Source organism: Podarcis vaucheri, assembly GCF_965113315.1.
Source record: "Podarcis vaucheri genome assembly, chromosome: 4".
NCBI lineage: Eukaryota > Metazoa > Chordata > Lepidosauria > Squamata > Lacertidae > Podarcis > Podarcis vaucheri.
In genome coordinates, this window is record NC_138762.1 from 29,427,514 (window position 1) to 29,451,368 (window position 23,855).

The 23,855-nt window shown below is 42.8% G+C and overlaps 1 protein-coding gene and 2 long non-coding RNA genes across 9 annotated transcripts in view; 1 reads left to right on the forward strand and 2 right to left on the reverse strand.

Annotated features, from left to right (window-relative positions):
* FRY (FRY microtubule binding protein) overlaps positions 1-23,855 on the forward strand; it is a 183,338-nt gene that overhangs the window by 35,028 nt on the left and 124,455 nt on the right. For 2 of the 7 annotated variants that reach the window (XM_082220217.1, XM_082220219.1), the window contains exon 1: positions 9,500-9,635. The exons of the other annotated variants lie outside the window; for them this stretch is intronic. In XM_082220217.1, coding sequence (XP_082076343.1) covers positions 9,566-9,635 — 70 coding nt within the window. In that variant the 5' untranslated portion in view covers positions 9,500-9,565. Of the gene's footprint in view, positions 1-9,499; positions 9,636-23,855 lie in introns of those variants that run through there. 7 annotated transcript variants of the gene reach the window in all.
* On the reverse strand, positions 6,858-7,509 carry LOC309531050. Its single transcript, XR_014219029.1, has 2 exons — positions 7,399-7,509; positions 6,858-7,281 (listed from the first exon to the last, which is right to left on the reverse strand). It is a non-coding gene; the product is annotated as an uncharacterized lncRNA (long non-coding RNA).
* LOC309531061 lies at positions 14,770-22,324 on the reverse strand. The gene is made up of 3 exons (XR_014219041.1): positions 21,991-22,324; positions 19,774-19,840; positions 14,770-15,274 (listed from the first exon to the last, which is right to left on the reverse strand). It is a non-coding gene; the product is annotated as an uncharacterized lncRNA (long non-coding RNA).

Genomic DNA, 23,855 nt, shown 5'->3' on the forward strand with positions numbered 1-23,855 from the left:
TGGGTGCCACAGAAAAATGCCCTCTCCTAGGCTGCCATCTGCCAAACTTTTGAAGGCCATGGAACTACCACCTCGTCTGCTGAAATTAACATCAATGAGGGGTTATGGGGAAGGAGACAGCTTTTCAGAAATTTTGAGACTATCTTATTTAAGGCTTTAAACATTAATGTGAGGACCATTAATTTGGTCTGCAAATGACCTGCCAGCTGTTTTAAAACAGGGGTCATGTCAATTCTAAATGGAACCAGTTACTAATCTGGCTGGTGCATTTTGGACTTGGTAAAGTTAGGAGTTGTCTTCAAGGGCAGCACCATAGTGCATTGAAGCTCTCCATTCTGCAACACACCAGAGCATGGAGTGCAATGCCAAAGTTTTCTCTGTCAAAAAGAAGCTGTAGATAGCGAACCAGCGGTAGCTGGGAAAAGGCACTCCTAGCTTCTCATGCCATCTGAGCCTCTAATGGATCCATGAGTTCCCACAATCTGTGGACGTGTTCCTTCCAGAGAAGTACAAACCTTGCCCAGAACAAGCCGACTCCTCAGCTCTCAGAACTGCACTTTAGTTTTTCATTACACATTTTGTACTTCTGGTTTTTTTCTTCTTTAAAATAAAAAGGTGTTAGTTAAGCCAGTTGATTTTAAACAATGCAGCCCTAATAATTTACTGGCCTGCTGTTGGCTTTTGTAGCCAGCCAAAAGGTTTGTAAAACATTAGAGAAGGATTTAAATATGTGGAGGTGGCATTTTAAATTAATTTGCAAGGAGCCCTCAGTGCACATAGGGTTGCTTTGAATCGGATCTGGAAATCTGCCTCCTCGCAGTCTCTGAATTTGTACATCATGCCTGGTCATGTTTGCTAATCGTAAAAGGAAAAAGAGGTTCAGGCCCTGCCCTGTATGACAAATTTAGAAATCTAGAAAATAGAAACAGAACCTCCTGTTTCCTTGTTTTCAGAGTGACGAAATCAGATATAAATGTTTGAGATAATACATTGTACTGAGCATGTGGCTGTTTCAGCTTAAGCTTTACATTTTCATTTGGGAACAGTGGACATTATTTATTTAGTTAGTTCATATTTGGCAATAATATGTATACACTACTCAATCAACAGAAACTTCTAAGCCATTCACATAAAAGCATAATAATAATAATAATGGTAATAATAAATTTTATTATTTATACCCTGTCCATCTGGCTGGGTTCATTAAAGATACTACTAAAAAGATCAAATGTTAAAAATCTATATGACATTTATCTCGTGTGTGTGTGTGTGTGTGTGTGTATACGGTATATATATATATATATATATCAGCAGTTTTAAAACAACATATGTAATAAAAATTCCATGTTCCAGCTGCATGTCTGGGGAAGATTGCCTATACAAACAAGTATTTAGCAGGCTTGGAAAACAGTTCAGCAAAAATCCTGGCCTAATATTAATGGGCAGAGAGTTGCAGAGCGGAGCTTCTGCTATACTGAAAGTCTTGGTTCCTTGCAAATGTGAAATAGACCAGTGTTTCCCAAACGTTTTTGGGCAACGGCACACCTGTTTACCGGAAAAAAATCTCGCGGCACACCACCATTAAAGCCCCGCCCCGTGACGTCAGCGCGCAGCGTCACGCCGGGAGGGACGCACAAAAGTGAACGTTTTTTCCCTTCCCCTTGCCGGGGTGGGAGGAGGCAGCAGAGCGAGGGACTGAGGGACGGCGGCAGCTGAGGCGGCGGCGGCTGTTGTGGTGGTGGCGGCGATAGCGGGCGGAGGAGGAGCCGTCGCCGGGAGTTGCTGCTGCTGCTGTTGCTGCTGCTGCCTGGACATGCTGGCCTCCTCCTCCTCCGCTGTCTCGCGCTCCTCCCTTTTGCGCGCGCTGCCCCGCTGCTCGGCACCACCACCGCGGAGCCGCCCCCGGCTCGACGCGGATCCTCGCCGCCGCCGCCTCTCGCCGCCCGACTCGCCCGCCTCCCTCCCACGGCACACCAGCCGGTGTCTCACGGCACACTAGTGTGCCGCGGAACACCGGTTGGGAAACACTGAAATAGACATTATGAGGTACATGCAAAAATGTCAGTTCCACAGACTGAAGTGGTCAAGGGGGCAGATATGGAGTAAAGGGACATGGGATCCTGAAACTAGTGTAGGACCCACTATGCAGGCAGCTGTTTTGCCCTCCCTTCCTGCATTTTGAAGATGCAAAATTCAAGGTGTGTGAGCTAAACTCTGGTACGTGTTTCTTTTTTCATAAACGTTCATGTTTTGAGTCAGCTTGGGCAATGAACGGAAGGAAGTGCCTTCCTAGCTGCTACCTATTGCTTTTCACACTGAACATCACTGGTATGCCTGACTCCCCCTACAAAAACTGAGGCTGCTGAACAGACTGTTGGCCTGGGTATTGTTTAGAGAAGTTTATGTTGGGGGAGAGTTGTTGCTGTTATTGATAGTATTTTTTTTTTGTATCTTTATTTTGGATCTTATTATTTATGTGGAATTATAATGAGGGTGGTATTCAAAATTTAATAAATAATAATTTGGTTGTGTACTTTTTGGTGCTTATTTATTGTTTATGACTGCTTTTGCTATGTTTGTGATTATGTATTTTTTCGTGTTGTATGCTGCCCTGAGCATCGTTTTAACTATGGAAAGGTAGCATACAAATAAAATTATGTATGTATAAAGAGAAAGCAAAATGAAAGCAGCCACTTCAGTTCCGTGCCTTGATGTTGACACAGTTCGCAGCCTAGACTACTGTAAATCATTCACCCCTATTTTCCTGCTGTTGATTTGATTAGCTTTTAATGCCACTGTGCTGCCTCCAAGTGGCATATTTCTTACAAACAAATGGTGTAATAATAATAATAATAATAATAATAATAATAATAATAATGTACAGAACTCTACAGGGTCTGCATTTAAACATTAAAAATAACAGTTATTGCAAGTACATAGATTTTTACACAGTGTTTCTGTTTCTCCTGTGGCCATAGCAAGTATCCATCATTTGATTCAGGGTTGTAAAAGTGGTTGAGTTTCTTTTCACTGTGCTTATGGGTGGAAAGTTATCTGCGCCTGGGTAAGTAACTACTTAATTTAGGTAACACTGCACATTTGCATTTCAAGTGGCAATGCTTGAATACTGAAAATTCAGGCCACGTGGTTCATGCTTAGCTTAGCTTAGCTTGCCTTGTTAGTGTTTGGGGTGTTATGCACTACTGTCCACGGGAATTTTTCCAAGAGGGGCAAAGTGAAGACTTGAAATGAATGAATGAATGAATATGCATATATAACTAGCATCAGAGAACAGGCCTACCTTTACTGGTTGACCTAGTGACTGTGTGATGGTGGGCTTGAGTAAACCCAGCTCCAATAAACTTCTTCTCCTGTTTGTCCTTCTGTTGTTTCTCAGTAGATAGACCTGCTGTCTATCTGCATTCGGACAATGTTTTTCACATTCTCTGCTGAAACCCTAAATTCTTTCGCCAGCTCCTTTCACTCCCTCCAGCCTTAGTTAATTGCACTGCTCACTGCATCTCCCTCCCCTCTCCAAAAAGCAAATAACCCAATGGATTACATTTCAGGGTTGAAATGCACTGCTCTGTTGTAAAATTTCATTTCACATAGTCAACATGAACACAAACTCTAGTTCTTGCATCTTGTTTGCAATGTTTTCTGCCTCTCCTATAGTTTCTCCCCTTTGTAATTGGTCTTCAGCTATGCTTTCCAGTATAAAATCACTGTTGAGAAAAACTGGACAACAGTCAACAGCACTGTGGCCAACCAGATTTGGAGTGTGCGCAGCACATGGCATGAATATGTTCTGTTCTAAAAGCTTCTTCCATTCTAAAAGCATTCAAAAGCTTATTCTTCAAATTCTTTTTTAAACCAAAAAATCCTAATTTTGTGTATGTGCCCTTGCTTTGCTAGTGCCCCAAACATGGGCTTAGCCTGCCTGTCAGGTAACCCAGCACTGTTCACTTAGCTAGTGAAAAGCATCTTGCAAGATACTTGACAAGGTAGCAAGGCTGTAACTTGGGTAACAGCAGGATGTTACACCAGTGTACAAACAGAAAATGAAAAAGCACCAAGACAGAGAACAGAGAGTGAATCAGGCATGCATTTGAGCAATTAAAAAGGACAGGACTGTTCAGCTGCCAGTTGTGACCACAAGAGGGAGTTGTGTATTCTCACACATTTCAAGCATACAGTGGTACCTCGGGTTAAGTACTTAATTTGTTCCGGAGGTCCATTCTTAACCTGAAACTGTTCTTAACCTGAAGCACCACTTTAGCTAATGGGGCTTCCCGCTGCGTTGTCGGAGCACAATTTCTGTTCCCATCCTGAAGCAAAGTTCTTAACCCGAGGTACTATTTCTGGGTTAGCGGAGTCTGTAACCTGAAGCGTCTGTAACCTGAAGCGTATGTAACCCGAGGTACCACTGTATACGTAACATTCAAATGGATGGTTTGCACTTGTTTAGGCTCTGTGCACCCCTTGACACATGACCTCAAAGAATGTCCTTTGTATTTAACCTATGTTTACCTATTATATATGGTCACTCTTAAAACTCCAGCCCACAGCTAAAGTGCTGAGCCAATGCTCAGAGCCAGCCCTACCGTTAGGACTATTGTGAATACTCATTGTAAGTTTTTCAGATCGTGCTGGCAGGTGTCATTTTGCTGTTTGCCGCAGGCAGCAAAGTATCTTCGGCCGGCCCTACCATTGCTGTAGCTTATAGCATCAGGTTTCAAGACTGAAGTGATGATACAAAGGTTGCCATAGTTGCTGCTGCACAGATAGCAACAATATATAAGTATTTTGTGTGACTTTAGGGAATGGGACTAGTCATACAGCCTGACACCCTAAGAATGGGCAATGGCTTCAGTTTGTGTGCCTCTGTGATGCCTGGCTTAGTTGTGTTTGATGTGCTATTACTGTGGTCCCTCGGGTTAAGAACTTAATTCGTTCCGGAGGTCCGTACTTAACCTGAAACTGTTCTTAACCTGAAGCACCACTTTAGCTAATGGGGCCTCCTGCTGCCGCCGTGCCGTCAGAGCACAATTTCTGTTCTCATCCTGAAGCAAAGTTCTTAATCCGAAGCACTATTTCTGGGTTAGCGGAGTCTGTAACCTGAAGCGTATGTAACCTGAAGCGTATGTAACCCAAAGTACCACTGTAGTTGCTGTGGTGCAGTATATTGTTTCTGCCATATCAGCTAAAGCAAACACATAAGATTCTGTTGTTTGGAACTTGATTTGGACATGACTTGCTCTATAATCAGTGCTTCCTACCTCAAGTAAGTACTTGTTCCGAGTAACTGAAGTAAGCCCCATTGAATTCTGCTGGTAAATTGTTTTATTTCTAATCTCTAATTAAATTCCGAGGTTTTGTCTCTAAGATACTTATTACTTCATGGTCAACTTGGTGATCAAAATCTCTTAGTCATTTGCAAGATTGTTCTTGGATATGAACTGGACTTGCAGCTCTGTGAAACCTGTGCTGTTCAGTAACATTTCCCTGAAACAATTCCTTGAGGTATGAGAACGGCATAATAAATATTGTAATTATTAAACATGTAAACATAGCTTGCATTGTTGATCACTATCGTTCCTCTATGAAGCATAATAAAATGCTTTAGAAGTCTGTAAGTTTTGTCGCAATTAACAGCTGCTTTTCGTTAACTATCAACCCCTCTGTGCATAAAGATCCCTACTAGAATTGCTGCTGTAAACCCTGACTCTTGACTAGCCTAGAACTGGAAATGTCTCTGCTTTTAATATTCAGTGCTGAGGCCTGGATGGAACCAGGGAAATGAAAGCCCTAGGACTGCTTCAACTCCTCCTCCTCCAGGGGGGAAATACAGCTGGAAGAGAAAAGGGTTAAGCATATGTCCTGCTGATTGACTTCTGAGTTTTGCTCCCTCCCAAGCAGTGGGGGCTGCTGGTACCCCATAAGGCAGGGGAGACCAGCAGTGGGTGGAGCCTGAGCGAGTGAAATGTAGGGGCACTCCCTGATCAGCTGTAAGAAGGCAGGCTGGTGTGGCCAGATGAGGACAGACAGGCTGATGGTGCAGTGCCCCACTTATCCTAGTGGACCATTCTCCATTTCTTCCAGGGATGCTTTGGTGTAGAAGCAGCAGCTGGGGTTTGTGCACATGTATTTTCATGTGATATGCAGTTTGGCTCTCTGTCTTCCTGGTTTCATAGCACTTGCACACTACATGGCATTATGTTTACAAACCATATTTTAAGTGTTTGGTATACTTTGGGGCTATTTTATAAATGATCAGTGGTTCTGGTGTTAACAACTGGTTTGAAGGGACTTACTATGACATGAAGGCTCTCTTCCTAAGTACATTTGCCTGAGAGTACAGTCCTGCTTGGGGACTAATCTGTGGTCCTCCAGAACTTGGACTACCCTTCTCCTTATTTCTGACCATTAACCATGCTGGCTGGAGCTCATGGGAGATGGAGCTCAGCAAAAATTGGGAGGACCACTATTACCCCTAAATTGAAGTGTCCAAATATGTGTGAGTGAATTCTCTCCTCTGCTTGCCTGCGACTTGGAGAGGGTGGAGTTAGGCCAGGCCATCATACTCCCATTTCCTCTCCTCCATCCAGCTCATCAGATTCCCAGCCCCTGCATTTCCTCTTGGGCAGCAAGCAGGGCAGCTCCACCAAGTGGTGCCAACTCCTGGCAGCTGTAGCATGCGTCATGTGTCCTAGTGGGTTGCTGTAGGCACAACATAATGGGGTCCTCTGCACCCTGACCCTCTCATGCTGAGAACAGTGTTACTTGTTAATCCCTTTCTTCAAAAAGTGAGACATAGCAGGTTTACTTTCCTTCGACTGAGAGAACACTGGAACTGCGCAGTCTCTTGGTAGTATTTTGTTTTATTTATGATATACAAGTGGGTACTCATTCAGGCAAGCAACAAATCCACAGAGAGCACCTTGTGTAGCCCATTCCTCCCCCTGCCTGGGAAGGCTGCACTTACCGTTTCACCTACAAGCTACAAACTCTCGGCAACTTCTAACAACAAATCACGTTTTTCTTCCACTGGTACACAACTTCTTCCAAAGCATTGGTCCGAGTCTCCACCCACACAGGTGAATTGGCTAATTAGAAGCATCCACTCCAGCATTTAGGGAAATAAGGTTGCGTTGCCAAGTTCTTGAACCTTATCCAACATCCCTTTTATTAAACCACAGTGATAAACCCATTTACAATAATGGGACAGCCAATGTTACAGCAGGATTGCACTTTAAATTGCATTGAAGTAAATGGGATTTACTTCCAAGTAAGTATGCTTTTGACCAAACTGTGGGAGGCAGTGGAAGACAGGAGTGCCTGGCGTGCTCTGGTCCATAGGGTCACGAAGAGTCGGACACGACTAAACGACTAAACAACAATAACAACAAGTATGCTTAAAATTAGGGTGTGTGTATGAGAGAGAGGTGAGTCCTATCCAAAGCAGGGTGTTATCATTTTAATATTAAGGCCTCTCTATCTGGCCCTCGGGACTTTCCCCAGGCTACACTCCCTCCCCAGCCAGACCTTTCACTTGCCCTGGTTTGGGTGTTTTTGCCTGGCTGGAATTTGTCCTCGAGCTCTGATGATGATTATTTGCCTGAGTGGTGGGTAGAAAGGTGTGTATGAACGTGTGTAGAAATGAGCCTATTGTACAAAGATAGCAGAACATGAGGCTCTTAATCTTGGGGTCATGTGTTTGAGCTCCATGTTGGGCAAAAGGCTCACACACTGCAGGGGGTTGGACTAGACCCTTGTGGTTCCTTCCAACTCTATACAGTAATTCTGAGACTCTACAACTCCTATTAGTTTCTCTTATTCTACAACTCCTACTGGCTGTGCTGGCTGGAGATGACGGGGGTTGCAGGCCAGCAACATCTAGAGACTATGAGTTAAGAGAGGGGTGAATTATTCTGGCAAAAAAGTTGTCCTCTCCTATCCCTCCCCTGGTTTTCCCCCTTCTCTCCCTCTGATGTCTGCTTACTGCTGTAATGTAGGTTGTAATCTTTTTGAGACAAGGGCCATTTTTATGTAAGTCTCACTGTGCTGAATGACAGCCTAGAGGCCTGATTTTATTTGCTTACTCCTGCAAAGCACCACATATGTTGACGGTGCTATATCCTAATCCTGGGCCCTGGGGTGGATGCTCTATTGAAATCAGACGTGATGTCCTTAGCGCGTAGCTGACAAGCTTGCAGGGGCAGCTGGAAACCTTTCAGAAACTGCGGAAACATACTGTAGGATTTCTTCCCTGTGTGGTGAGCCGGTTGCATGCAGGCCCGCTGTGCAATACCAGCCATTTTCGCACACCACTGCGACCTACCTAAAAATAAAAATAAAAAATTTGCTTAGCAGCAGCGTGCCAAAAACGTACACTGCCTGTACATGGTGCCCAGGATGACTTGCAGGAGCAATGAAGGACCCAAGCAAGCCCTTTCCCTTCGCCCCTTCCATGCTCAGAGCCTTGTGTCAACAAATGATTACTTTGTCCAAAGGCAGGGTCCAGGGGGGCTTTGGTCCCCAGCAGGGTTGCGAGTCATTTGGGGCTGAATCAGGGATCAGGTTTCGATCCGGGATGTTCCGGCTTAGCGGGCAACGCGCGAGGAAGCTGCTTTTAGCAGAAACTGCCTCCTCTTCCTCCTGCCTGGCTGCTGTCTCCTTAAAACCTCGATTCGAGACAAAATGGTAACAACAACCTCCGCCGCGACTTGTCTGGTGCGGGGAGAGAGGCACCCAAACAAGTGAAGCAGCTGCGACCCTAGCAGGGGGAAAAATAATAATAAAAGTGGAGGGAGGGGCGGGGGGAGAGAGAGAGGGAGAGGTTCTTCCGCTGCACATCCAGCGGATGGGTGCAGCGTTGCCTTTACCGCAGCGTGATGCAGTTGGACCGAGGAAGGCGTTGTTGTTGTTGTTGTCACCGCCGCCGCCGCCGCTCTTGGCGAGAGGGAAGCAGCTGACCAGCCGGCGAGGAGAGAAAGCAAAAGCGCGCCACCCCGGCTCACCAAGGCTGGGATCGGAGGAGAGAGCGAGGCTGTGCGCAGCAGGAGCGCGAACCTGCCCGCAGTGGCGGATCTGCTCGCTGGGCGTTTGGCAGGAAGAGGTGTTTTTCCTTCCGATCGCTGCTCGGGTGCTGCGTCTGCGTGCGTTTCTCTCCCTCCCCGCGACACCCTGCGCTTCTGCCGCAGCTCCGAGTGGAGAGGAGAGCCTGGGCGCACGAGCAGGGGCGCGATGGCGACGGGCAGAAGCAACCCCCCCTAAAGGATGACCAGGGGGGCAGGCATCTCCTCCGGGGCGCGGGGGGGGGGTGTCGCTTGCTGGCGCCGATTGGGAGAGCAGAGGCAGCAGCGACAGCAGCAGCAAGCAGCTACCACCAGCACCAGCAGCAGCAGCTCTCAGGAGCGGAAGGAGAGAGGCTCTGCAGAGACTTCATTTCCTCCCCTGACCCCCTCCGTTTACATCACTAGCTGGTGACAGTCCCATCTCGCCGGCAAAAAGTACCTGCCACTCGAGCTGCTCCGGGAGGGGAGGCTCTTTGTATGCCGCAGACATGGCCAGCCAGCAGGATTCCGGCTTCTTTGAAATCAGCATCAAATATCTGCTGAAATCCTGGAGCAATAGTGAGTACAGCTAGCTTTTGCCTCCACCCCGAGCTCCCTTCCTCTTCCCAGTATCTTGTCTCCAAGGCAATATTGTGGGCAAGGGAAGAAGAGCAAATGCTGGTAGCTTTGTGAGGGTCAGTTTGAACCAAGGCGCCCCCCCCCACCCCAACAACACTCTTTTTAGGGGCGTTTGTGTGAGGGGGAAGCACTGCTGTTTCAGTCCATGGACGTATCAAGAGGGTTAAATAGCCTTCCTTTAAGTGGAAGGAGGGTAATGGGATTATGCTTGATTTTACTTGATTTAATTCTCAAATTAGGCTCCTTCCTGGATCTGCCTCTGTCTGGATGAGGACAGGGCAGGGTAATTCCCGCCTCTCCTCCTTAAATGCTTTTGACTGGTTTTGTTCAGCCTCACTTCATTTATAATGTTTGCCAGGACTGTTTTCCTACATGCGGATTGGCATGTTTTGTGTTTGTCTGATCCGGTGCTGCATATGTAGGAAAAATAGGACAAATAATGTTCCATGCTTTCTTACGTGTGTTTTCTTTAATAAATCCAGGCAGTAAAAGATTGTCAGTTCCCTTTTTTGTGGTTTTATTGTTTGTTTTATATTTGCATTGAAGGAGCCTGCTTTTCTTCTTGAACCAAATGAGAGAGCTGCAGAATGTAAACAAATGAGTTTGGAGCTATCCACTATTGCAGGGCTTGGTATTGCTGATGCACCATTGTCCTCTATGGCATCTTATTCTAGTTTTTGATATGGTGGGAATGTTACATAATAAAGATCAGCAAATGTCAAGAATGCTCACAAAAAGTGCAAAGTCAATCAGGCCTCTAGGCTGTCAACTCGTGATTTTAAGTAATGTGAAATTTCATTTTAGAAATGTGTCCAGCTCATGCCTCTATTACGTCAGCAAACACGAACAGCATCAGATTCCACCGACTTCTGAAATGCACATTCTCTCTAGAAAAATACAGCTAGGCTATAATTGCTATTAAGCAACTCTGACATACGATGGATTTAAGATTTGTACTTTTAGTGTGGTACTAATTACAGTACCTGATTATAAATCTAAAAAACCTAATTTAGATACATCAGGATATTACAGTTTGTAATTGATATATCAAGGGCACCATCTGTGAATGATACCTATAAGCACTATTTTATAGCTCAGTATAGTCTATAAGATTAGTCTTAATTTTCTTCATAAGAGAACTGTGAAATCACCATGGATAATGTTGTTACCTCAACAACATTTTTAAAAATTGCCCTGTTCCAAAATCATTCTCATGTTCCATACTTCTAGAATATATTACAGCATTAATGCACTTTGGGTTTTTCAGCTACCATTAACTGGTTTTAAATGGATATTAGATCCAGAATTACAGAAGAGGGAAAATAAAATGTGGTAGGATTTTGTCATGGAACATCGTGTTCCTTTGAAAAACACGTAATGTGAAGTCAATGTAGTTCTTCAACTTGTACTGTAAGTGGTATAGGCTTAATGAAAATTAGCTGAATATTTTATTGCCATGTATCAGCATTCACTTCATCAAGTTCTGTAGCCTTTCATTGGAAAGATGCTTAGAAGTTGAACAGCTTCTCTTTACTGTACACAAATGTCACAAGGTGAGATTATCAGGAGCACTTATTTCTCAACATAATTCTTTTCTATAACGATGAAATTGACTCATGGTCTGCCTGTCTTTTTTGCCATTCTCTCAAGACAAACATTTCTTCGGTGCATTTAGGCTTATCAGAAATAGACAATACAGTCTGTTTTATTTATTTAAGCTTGTTTTGTCATAAGTCTAAAAGGCAAAAAACGCCAATCTATCAAGTAGTTTAAAAAAAGAAATGGATAAGAAGTTGCTGCATATTTGCATAGATAGGGCCATACATTTGTTTAAGGGTTTCCTGTGGTGACTGTTGGGGTGAGGCTTAAATGCCACTTGTTTGAAATTGCAAGTGAGCTTGCTCATGCTTGAGCAGCAGCCTGTTTTTAAAGTAACGTCTACCTGAGTTTGGAGAACAGCCATTATTATGTTGATTGCAAGGTGAGAGGAACCAGGTCAAGGTGGGAAGTTGAAACTCTGACTTGGAGCAGGTTTCTTGCTTTCTTTTCACCTTCCTTGCGCTTCCTTTACATGCTTGCTGTGTTTTCTTGTTTCTGTCCTGCTACAAAGTGCTCTCCATTAAATACTGTAGAGACTCAAGGGCATGGGAAGGGCAGAGTACAGAAGAACAGTGGCTCTGTATGCTTGGTCTGTGGCCTCCACAGCTGCAGTCATAGCATAGGTTCTTGGAAAAAGGTGTAAAGGAAACTTTGGTTTCCAAGTTGTGACCCAAGAGCCTCTCAAAATGTGATACTGCTACTCGGCTGTCATTCTCAGTGTCTTAGCATGGCTAGGAGCCAACTGATCACTCACCTGAGACACAGTGGGCCAGTTCAGACATCACAGTAAACTCTCCCCTCACCTCCAGCGTGGCTGCAAGGAGGAGGTTAGAAGCTTTCATGTCCATTTTGGATTAACTGTGGTTTAGTGTTGCATCTCAGCCTAAACTGTGGGCCATCTTAACTAAGGTCTGAAACAAACCATATTTTGAAATTGGCTTGGTTCAATCAAACAATAGTTAAGATTAATAATTTGGTTGGGTTTCTATGAAACGGCAAGCTGCAGCTAAACAAAAACTGAAGTGGAAGTTTCCAGTTTTGCCCTGTGGTCACCATTGTCTGAACTAGCCTTTTCTGTTATATTTGCATATGATGATCTAAGAGATCTAAGAGACCATGGGGGAGATTATGGAAAACCCTGAAGGTCTTCTGCAGGAAGAATACGGACAAAACAATGTGAAACTGAACTCAGTACAGCTGTACTGAATGAGTAGGTAAGTGTTGTTATGCAGGTCATTGCTGCATAAGAATTGGCATTGCTGGATTTAAACACGGTCTGTAGCATCAGTCAAGGCATACCATTGAATCAGTAGTCGTACGTTTCTCTTAATAATATGGTTCAGTGCCCTTATTAACAAGTACAACATTTTTGTGCTGACGCATTGGTACGTATCAGCATCAAAGCATACATTCATCCATCCCAAATGGATTCCTGATGTAATATAATATAATGTAATATTAATAAACAAAAATCATTCTAGTACTGTATCGGTAATTAATTATTTACAGTAAGGAACAATTATAAGATTTTAACGACATTTTAAAATAGTTAGCTTTTTGAAACCATTGCTTAAATATTTCAAAGCACACAGCGTTTCTAAGTGACTGGGAGGACATGCCTAAGCAGGTTTACTCAGAAGCAAGTCTTACTAGTGAGTAAGCCCCACTGAAGTCAGTAAGTGTGCTTATATGATTGCAGTCTACGTGAATTAACTTTCAACATACAGTGGTACCTCGGGTTACAGACGCTTCAGGTTACAGACTCCGCTAACCCAGAAATACAGTAGTACCCCGGGTTAAGAACTTTGCTTCAGGATGAGAACAGAAATTGTGCGGCAGCAGGAGGCCCCATTAGCTAAAGTGGGGCTTCAGGTTAAGAACAGTTTCAGGTTAAGAACGGACCTCCAGAATGAATTAAGTTCTTAACCCAAAGTACCACTGTACTCTGCCTGTTCTCAGAATGTGAAGCCTGCAGCCATGCAGGTGCTATTGGACTCCCAACTCCCATCATGGCCAGTGCTCAGGAACAATGGGAGTTGTAGTACAGTGGTGCCTCGCAAGACGAAATTAATCCGTTCCGCGAGTCTCTTCGTCTTGTGGTTTTTTCGTCTTGTGAAGCACGGCTATTAGCGGCTTAGCGGCTATTAGCGGCTTAGCGGCTATTAACGGCTTAGCGGCTTAGGGGCTTTAAGAAAAAGGAAACAAACTCGCAAGAACTCGCAAGACGTTTCGTCTTGCGAAGCAAGCCCATAGGGAAATTCGTCTTGCAGAACGACTCAAAAAATGGAAAACTCTTTCGTCTTGCGAGGTTACCACTGTACAACAATATAGCCACAGGGCTACAGGCTCTCCATCCCAGTATGATTATTATTGTATTTTTTTTTATATCCCATCTTTTCCCCTGACTGCAGGGACTCAAGGCAGGTTTTAACGTTTGATGTTTTAATATGTTTTATATGTACTGTAAAGCCGCCCAGAATGGCTAGGGAAACCCAGCCAGATGGGTGGGGTATAAATAATAAAATTATTATTTGTGTTGTTGCTGTTGTTGAACAGAAAGAGCTAAAAGCATAAGGGGGTGGTTAAAAAAATAAACAGTAATAGAATGTAAACTTTTTATCTATATTAAATCTATTAAAACATACAAATAATTGCAGTAGAAACTTCAAAGCATCAGTATGAAATGGAAAAGTATTTCAGACTCATAATCATGTAAAGGAATCACTCCTCAAAGCAAGAGTCCATTTTGGCTTCAGCTAATAATATACACGTGGCAACTAATTTAGCCTAATGCACACAGGTTGGACCAGATGTTTTGTGAAGACAAACAACTGGTCCCTTTTGGAGGGACGGGAGAAGCCTGTAGAGGACTTGGGCGGGTTGGGGACTGGTTACAGGAAATCACATTCATGGCATTATGAATTACCTTTAAACAACAACAACAACAACAAAAAACCACCCTGAAATTATGTGGATAGGACAGACCAACTGAGTCGAGTGTTGAATGTTTTGCAGCCAAAATGTGGTGCAAGATGGCCCCTTTTCAGGGCCCTTTTCAGGAACCGCAAATTTTGTTAATTCATGTTGGTATTCAGTCCACAGGCAGACCTGATGCGCACCCCTAATATATATCCAACCTGTACTCTCAACATTCAGTTTGTGTTGACTTCCATTTCTAAAACATGGCTTTATAACCAGTTTTATGGTTTATAATACTCTTCTTACGTTTTTAGTTTGTTTTCATAGTAGGGTCGCCATCTGGATGTATGGCAAATGTAGATTTTTGTGAATTTCCTTAAAAATAGCTCAAAAACTTCAATTTTCATTGACTTTGCCCCCAAAAAGCTCAATTTCCGGATTTTGACTGTTTGAAATATGACAGCCCTATTTTATAGCAGCCACATGTTTTAGAACCACTGCCTTGTTTTAAAGGGAACAAAATTTAGCTCAAAGTGAGTCATGAGAATAACAAACCTTCAAAAAGAACCAAAACATATCCATAACATTTCAGTCAATTTGCTATATCTACGTCAGCATAATAATAAAACACAATAACTCATCAGTTAAATGAAAGTAAAAACAATACTGTAACTTGCTTTTGTGTACATTTTATTGTTGTAACCTGCCCTGAGGTCTTTGGAGGAAAGGTGGGTGAACATTTTCCAAATTAGTAATAATAAATTAGTAAGCAATAAATACGGGTCAATACCAACGCAGTAATTCAAAAAGAATCCGATAAATCCATGCTTAATATAAACATTACAATTTCTATTTAATTTATATCAATGCTTTACCAGGATAACAGCCTTCTCTTCACTTAACCTACTCATGCATACCTGAAGCCTTGAACCCAAAGGAAATCTTCATGCACCAATCCCCCATCTTTTCAGTCACAACGGCATCCATTCATACTGTGTGTGCTTGTTTAGTATTTGAATTTGTTTGTTTTGTCATGTGAGTCCTCAAGTGAAGATGTGGGCCTTGAAAAGAAGACTATAAATACATCCATCCATAAAAATTCAATTCACTACTTAAAAATGTAGACAAAGACAACATGGCGACTTTTTTAAATGATGTAACAGCACACACCTGTGCAGGTTTACTCAGAAGTTGTCCTCAATGAATTCAGTGGGGCTTACTCAGTAATGAATTTGTTTAGGATTGCAATCTGAGTCTTGAGTCATATGCATTTACCTGGGAGCATCTAATGTAGTAAGTAAGCCTCCTGTCAGTGCAAGGTTCCTTTCTTGAACAGTGGCACACCCTTCTCTCCTTCCATTGCAGCCCCCCAAATCTGTTATTTGGGTGGGGGGTGCACAGATGGAAATTGTTGTGCTAATAGAATGTGTTCATTGGATACTGCCCAAGACCACCTTGCTGGGTGCATTGAGTGCTCTGATTTTAAATTATACTTTTATTACTATGGGGCAATTTCAGGCATTAGTCATACTCAGAGTAGACTACTGAAATCAATGAACGTAAGTATTCTTATATACATATTTTTATATGAGATCTGAGGGACATTGAGGAAGGCACAGAGCTTGCAGGATTCACTGATAAGTGATTGTTGGCACATTAATCATTAGAAATGAGAAACATTCTCATAATAGCATCATGGACCCAAACAGAGGACCATACTGGGTGAGTGGGGGGAGGGGGGCAGCCATTCCATATTAGAATCCAGAACATGGTTTGGAAGCAGCAAATCAAACAAATTTTACATGTGTACAAAAGACCCATGGTGACTTTATTTTCTTTCATCTTGGGAGTTCTATCCCATCTTTTTAAATGAATTTTTAAGGCTGCAAACAAGTGCATATATTAAAATACATAAAATGTATTGATTCGAAAAAGTAAATAACATTTCAGGTTTGTTTTTTTAAAAAACGGTTTTAGTATAAAAGCATCAGGCTCTGGCCATTTTTAATAGCAGTGCCAAAAAATTGCTTGCTGGGGAAAAAAAGTAGGCCTTGGCTGTCTTTCAGAAGACCAACAGGAATGGGCAGGGCGTTCCACCATCTTGGCACCAACGAAGAAAGAGCTTTGGGCCCACCCTGCTTTAAGACGGGTTGTTCCCCCAAAAGCCTTTTGCGCCAAACATTTCCAGAATTCAAAAACTGCAGCATATGCAAGTGGCAATTCATGTTTCTCTACAGCTCTTACTGCCACACCTTTTGTACATCTGCATATATCTTACTCATCAGTTCTGAAGTAAACATTGCACAACGACTGTTCATTGGTTGGCATAAGAGCCAGGTGGGTAATTTTGGCGGCACCTCCCTGACTTCCCTGATGCCTTTCACAGTTGCTGCTCTCAGCCCTGTAAATGAATAATGGCATTGAAAATCACAGGCACGCCTTATTAACGTTTCATATGCCAAAATGGCTATCCAGATCCTCTTGTCACTAACCTAGCTACTGGAAGCAGTGCAATGCTGCCATACTGGGATGGGAATGGTGGTCCCAGGGACCTGGCTTTTCTAGGTGTCTGTGAAGAGAGTCCTTTCACAGCAGACTTGTTATTTGCATTAGCCCCCAAGGGGCTAATAGGAACATGAGAAGCTGCCTTATACAGAGTCGCAGCCATTGGCCCTGCTGGGTAATGCCGATTCTTCCTTTCTTTTGACATTTCACCTTCATGAGGCAATATGCTTGTTGAACATAGGAGTTTATGGTAGGCAGGATGCAAAGTACAGCGTGGACTGAGGAGAACTTGTTAGAGTTATTTTGAGGAAAGACAAGTGGTATTGCCTTTAAACTTTACGCAGCATTTTAAGTGCTTGTACTGTGGTACCTCGGGTTACCTACACTTCAGGTTACATACGCTTCAGGTTACAGACTCTGCTAACCCAGAAATAGTACCTCGGGTTAAGAACTTTGCTTCAGGATGAGAACAGAAATCGTGCTCCAGCGGCGCGGCGGCAGCGGGAGGCCCATAAGCTAAAGTGGTACCTCAGGTTAAGAACAGTTTCAGGTTAAGAACGGACCTCCGGAACAAATTAAGTACTTAACCCGAGGTACCACTGTATCATGTTCTCACTAACTTTTTGTTGTTGTTGTTGATGATGATGATCTGTAAACGCCACAAGTCTGCATTAAATCCTAAACCCCTATGTGACGATACCCTCTATATGTTTCGTCTAATATTTCCAGTATATTTCACTCTGTAAATAGGACCTTGTGAAGCAGATGTTGGCTTTCCCATTATGTTCCATATCCCTATGAACGATCATGTGGACCAATGCTTCCCTCACAGGTACCGGTCCATCATTTTTCCTCTGCTCCTCTACTTCTGTCTGTTTCCCCCTTCATGTTTATAAACACAGATTAAGTGGATGCCCACATTCTCACACCCACTGGTTTGTGCTGCTTTTTTAACCAACCGTGCACAACACTTAAGCAGAACTGTTCCCTATCTATTTTGCAACGCCACAGGAATATCCTCCTCTCTCTTTTTTTATGATAGTTCATCAAAATTATTGAAGTGCATATGAGTGCATAGCATTTTGTGTGCCCATTTGGAACTTCCAAACACACTCAGACTCAATGCAAGACTGTTCAACAGATGCTGGCAGAAGTGTGTTTTTATACAGGCTACAATCCTAGCGAGGCACACTTCCTTGTGAGCAGGCTCCGTTGGGACACCTTGGGATTACTTCAGATTCAACTTGCTAAGGGCTGCGCTGTTGGATTTCAGTCCAGCAAAGCATATCACAAGGTGAAAGAGGGGGAGGGGGGATGTTAAGAAGTTGTGCTGGTGCTGGTGCTAGAGTAAAAATATTCCCAAAGATGATACAAGGCTAAAAATACTTTGAAAGCCTTGATGGATTTGAATGGATTGTAAGTGCTGCTCTTTAAACACAGGGTCACAGGTCACGTATACTTAAAGCACATTTAAAGGATGTGGGCTTTCCCAAAAGGATTTGGGGAGCTGCAGTTTGCTAAGGGTGCTAGGAATTGTAGCTCTGTGAGGGGTAAACAACCATTTTCAGGATTCTTTGAGGTGGAAGTTGTATGCTTCGTTTAAAGGTAATTTAAATGTATGCTGATGTGGCCACAGTTTATAGGGAAGTGGTGTTGTGCACCTCCCAGTCATCCCGGTGGGACTTGCACAGGAGAACCTATCGTGACTATCCCATGGTGGCAAAATGGGACCACCAGGTTCAGAGGTCACATTATGCCTCTGAATATCACAGAGATTTGCTGCCTCCTTGCCTTGCTTGTGGGTTTCCTGGAAGCCTCTGGGCTGCTTACAAGATGCTGGAGCAGATGAACCTGTGGTCTGAGAGAGTAGGACTTTTTATGTTAACTTGCTCATAGATGAGTGATCTGTGTCAGTTATAATTGTTATTATTATTATTTTTAAAAACCTACTTCAAATGCAGCTTATTCATGGTGTGTGTATTTTATGAAATGAAGTGCTCTTGATTTACGTTTATAATTTTAATGGATTGTTTAGAAATTCTTTGACTGAAGTGGCAGTACTGTTGCATGATTCTAAATAGACCTCTGTGCCTTTAAAAAAGGTATATTTATCTAGTGTGCTGATAATGCAAGTTACCTCTGCTGTTCTGTAATGTGAATCAGGTTGGTATTTGGACACGTTTTCAGCTGTGAAATCTTCCACTCGATAGATATAACACATTTCTTAACAAAATCTCTTTCTTTGAACACCATGTTTGAAAGTTTCTCATTGGAGCTCATAGTTTTGTGGGTAGCTTCCCTACATACTGGTTTGGTCTGAAGTTTGCTGTTTTTTCTTTGAAAAATTAACATCTGGGGCTGCAATTCTATGGACACATAATCTGGAATGGACTAAGTTCCATTGAACATTATTGTTGTTGTTTAATCGTTTAGTTGTGTTGTTGTTTAGTCGTGTCCGACTCTTCGTGACCCCGTGGATCAGAGCACACCAGGCACTCCTGTCTTCCACTGCCTCCCGCAGTTTGGTAAAACTCATGCTGGTAGCTTCAAGAACATTATTATGAACATTATTCATGAACATTATTAGACCTGCATAAAACTGCTTCAAGGCTTGCTTGCTTGCTTCTTTTTTTTACAGTCGAGTGATATATAAACATTGAGTAGGACTGAACCACAGTTGCTTTACTTCCTTGTTTACTCTCTCGTGCAATGACTAGGGGATACTTAACCTGATGTTGCAGGACTGATGCAGCAGTATCCCCTCCTTTGAGTGGGAAAAAACCTGATTTCTCTGGATCAGTTGACTACAGATCCTGACTTAGAATTTGATGTAATAGTGCCTTTCTTAAAAGATGGGTAGTTTCTTTCTTCGTACACTTCCTATTAAATTGTAGGAATAAAATAAATTTTAAAAACCAGGCTGCCACCCTCAACTCTCTGAAGGTTTTTCCCCTTAAGTGATTCTACTTTTTCTTTCTTGCTGTCATTTACCCTTGCAGAATCCCTATGTGAACCTAGCTCTCTCCTTTCCTCCAAGGCCAGCCTCAATGCCTACCTTTTCTGTGAAACTTTTGCCACAGTCGACAAAGCACTCCTCCTCTGTTGAAACTAAGTCTAAGCACCTGTAATAATAATAAAAATCTTTGTTTATCATTGTCTCTGTTTTCCTCCTCTCCCTGTCAGCATATAACACCTCCACTTAAAGATCTGAACTGCTTGCCCATTTGCTACCAGGGCAAGTTCAAGGTGTTACTACTAGTATATAAAGCCCTTAAAATTTTGGGACTGGTTTCCTTTTTTACCCCATATATGCCCATTTGACCACTTCAATCTGCGGAACTGTCACTGTCACAAGTGCCACTTAATACTAGTTCCATCCTTGTGAGAAAATACTTTTAGTGTGGCAGCACCTACACTTTGCAACTCTCTGTTTCCAGGCAGTGTGTTTTAGATTCATCACTTGCTTTAGAATTGTAGAGTTGGAAGGGACCATGAGGGTCATCTAGTCCAACCCCCTGCAATGAGGAATCTTTTGCCCACCGTGGGCCTTGAACTCACAACCCTGAGATCAAGAGTCTCCTGCTCTACTGACTGAGCTATCCATGGCCCACGGATAGTATGTGTTGTTATGTAGGGCATTGCTGCATCACAATTGGCACTGCTGGATTTACACATGGTCTGTAGCACTGAGTGGTTTCCAATCAAGGCATTCTATTTAGGGCAGGCTTCCTCAACCTTGGCCCTCCAGATGTTTTTGGTTTACAACTCCCATGATCCCTAGCTAGCAGGACCAGTGGTCAGGGATGGTGGGAACTGTAGTCTCAAAACATTTGGAGGGCCGAGGTTGAGGAAGCCTGATTTAGGGCCAATTGAATCAGTAGTTGTAAGTTACTCTTAATTATATGGTTCAGTGACCATCATTAACACATATAACATTTTTGTGCTGATTCATTAGTACAATTCTTGATTTTAATCACCTTTTGAATATTTTTGAATATTCAATGTTGTTGTTTAGTCGTTTAGTCGTGTCCGACTCTTCGTGACCCCATGGACCAGAGCACGCCAGGCACTTCTGTCCTCCACTGCCTCCCGCAGTTTGATCAAACTCATGCTAGTGGCTTCAAGAACACCATCCAACCATCTCATTCTCTGTCGTCCCCTTCTCCTTGTGCCCTCCATCTTTCCCAACATCAGGGTCTTTTCCAGGGAGTCCTCTCTTCTCATGAGGTGGCCAAAGTATTGGAGCCTCAGCTTCACGATCTGTCCTTCCAGTGAGCACTCAGGGCTGATTTCCTTCAGAATGGAGAGGTTTGATCTTCTTGCAGTCCATGGGACTCTCAAGAGTCTCCTCCTCCTTCAATACTTTTGAATATTCAAAATGTTTAGACATTTCTATTGATAATTTTTATGTTTTATTTTATATTTTGGGAAACCACTGGGAGGGTTTTGTCTGTTTTTACAAACAAATGGTATATGCATTCTATTAGATAAATAAATAAAGTCGAGAGTCAATGCGAAAAGTGTTTCTGCTGGGTAGAATTCCATCTTATAACAGTTCTTCTGCCTTTTTTCTTTCTTTCAAGAGAACATCCACAGGAAACAGCTTTCAAGAAATAACTTATTTTTCCCACTGTCACCATCCAACACTTGGTTAATCTTTCTTCAACTGGCTATTAGTTGTAATGAGATTTTTAACTGGCATCAGATAACATACCCCCCCCCCCCGAGAACCCCGGAGCATCATAATTTCCACAAAGTAGGAATCCTGTTGTAACTAATACCTTTTGAAGATGAGAAAATTACTTAACTGTAACGCATGATCTTTGAACAATATAGTTAGAACAAATAATCCCACGACACCCTTTTGCTACCTTTCATTCAGAAGGCCTAATTTATCATTACCAGAAGGAAATTGTGTGTAGGATTTCAGTGCTTAGGTAAATGATTGGTTGAAGGACAGGCCACAGGGGTCAGCAAACCTTTTTCAGCAGGGGGCCGCTCCACTGTCCCTCAGACCTTGTGGGGGGGGGCGGACTATATTTTTTTTTGGGGGGGTGAATTCCTATGTCCCACAAATAACCCAGAGGTGCATTTTAAATAAAAGCACACATTCTACTCATGTAAAAACACGCTGATTGAGAAGGCGACTGGGCCGGAACGGGCTCCTGGGCCTTAATTTGCGTACCCATGGACAGGATATTCTGTTAGTGCTAGAGAACTAAAGCCAAATATAGGGTTGGGTGTTTCAAAGCCATGTATCTACTAGACTTACAAACTGACTCCTGTTGCATCCATGCCACATTTAAAGCAGGTTCGGCAGGCATTTAAAGCACTTGACTTCCAACAAAGAATTATGGGAACTGTAGTTTATCCCTCACAGAGTTAAAATTCCTAGCACCCTTAGCTACCATTCCGAGGATTCTTTGGCGGAAGCCTTAAATGTGCGTAAAATGTGCTTTAAATGAATTACGTGGATCCAACCTCCATTAGGTTGGAATATATTTTTGAAGAGCTACAGTACTGTGGTTGAGAGAGACCAAAAATTGCACCAGCCGCCCAAAAGCACAATGTATGTTGCTTTGAGCCTCTTGAAGGGTGGGATACAAAGCCAGTATATGCTTGACATAAAAATAAGCATTCAGTTACTTCACATTCCTGCCTCACATAGTTTTGTTTCTTTGGGTTTCCCCCACTCTGAAGTATCTGCAGAATTGATTATTATGTTTTGGATGTGCCATAGAGCTGATCTCATGACACCAGGCATAATAATCCATTATGCCAATATAGCTTGTCATTGTGCCTGCTGGAAAGTGTTGTCCCACTACAAGTGTTCTCAAGTGACACGTGATGTTTATTGCTAATGAATTATATCAGTTTGTTGTTTTACCCACACAGTGCTTAGCATTGTTTTCTCCCATTTTCATGTGCGTGTTTGGCTACACATTATTTAAAATATATAGCTCTTTAGTAATATTACTGATTGTTGAGTGACACGCCTTTGAACGCCTTCCCGCTGCTGGAATGAAGTTAATACTGCATTGCATTTGTTACGTTTTGTAAACCACCCAGAAGACCTTGGCCAATGGGTGGTCTAGAAATGAAATAAACAACAACAGCATGGAAAGGCAGAGGTGAGTGAGGCAAGAACAAATGGGTACAAGTTATGAAAATTACAGTTGCTCAATAAATAAATAATTCTGGTAGCTTTGGTCAGAGGTTTTGGGATTTAAACAGTGCCCTGAATCACCAAGAAACTAGAAATATTATCTCTTTGTGTCTTGGGATTTCCTGGTTTTAGAACAGACTAACATCCAGAGAAAAGCAACTAGAATGGTCAAGGGGTTGGTGTATTTTTCATATGTGAAAAGGATAAAGCAATGGGGATTTTTAGATTTGTTTGGGGAAAGGTAAAGGGGGACATAAAATGGATTTACAACATTAGAAATGGTGCAGGGAGATAAATTTTCTCTGCTCTCTCAGTCTACCAGAACTCAAAATTGAAGATGTTCAGAATTAGATGTGCTATTGTTCAGCAAATGTTAGCCCCATATCCATTGCTTTCTATGTATGATGGACCTTGGTTGCTTTATAAGGAGGTGGCCATGCATTTATTGGCAGCTGCATGATGTATAAAGCTGGCAGGGTACATGATTCATCATGGAGGGTGGCCAATGGCATGGGCAAAGTGGACGGGTTTAAAGAGAACTGGTACAGTATTCATTGTAAATGGAGGGGGACCTGCATCCATGAGATTCTCACGGATCTTTTTGGAGGGAGGTATTAACATGGTCAGATATATAGGGTGGAATACAATGTCATGCTAAGAAGATGGTTTCATCAGTGCCAGACAGAATGATCTTTTCTTTCATCTCCTGACCCTCCTGAACAGATTTGGGGAGGAAAGGCGTAAAAGTCCCACTGAGCTATAAGGACTTCTTGTTCTGGCATGGAGGCATGTTGTCTTTGTGTTCTTGTGAATGTCTCAGAGCCATCAGGGATGGCAGCAGCTGGAAACAAAAAAATGGACTAGGTCTTGTGAGACGGTTCTTACGTTAAGTATAACATGGCATTAAAAAAACTTTATTCAGGTACGAGATGTTGTTGTGATTTTCTCAAATTAGAAAAAGTGGGCATTTT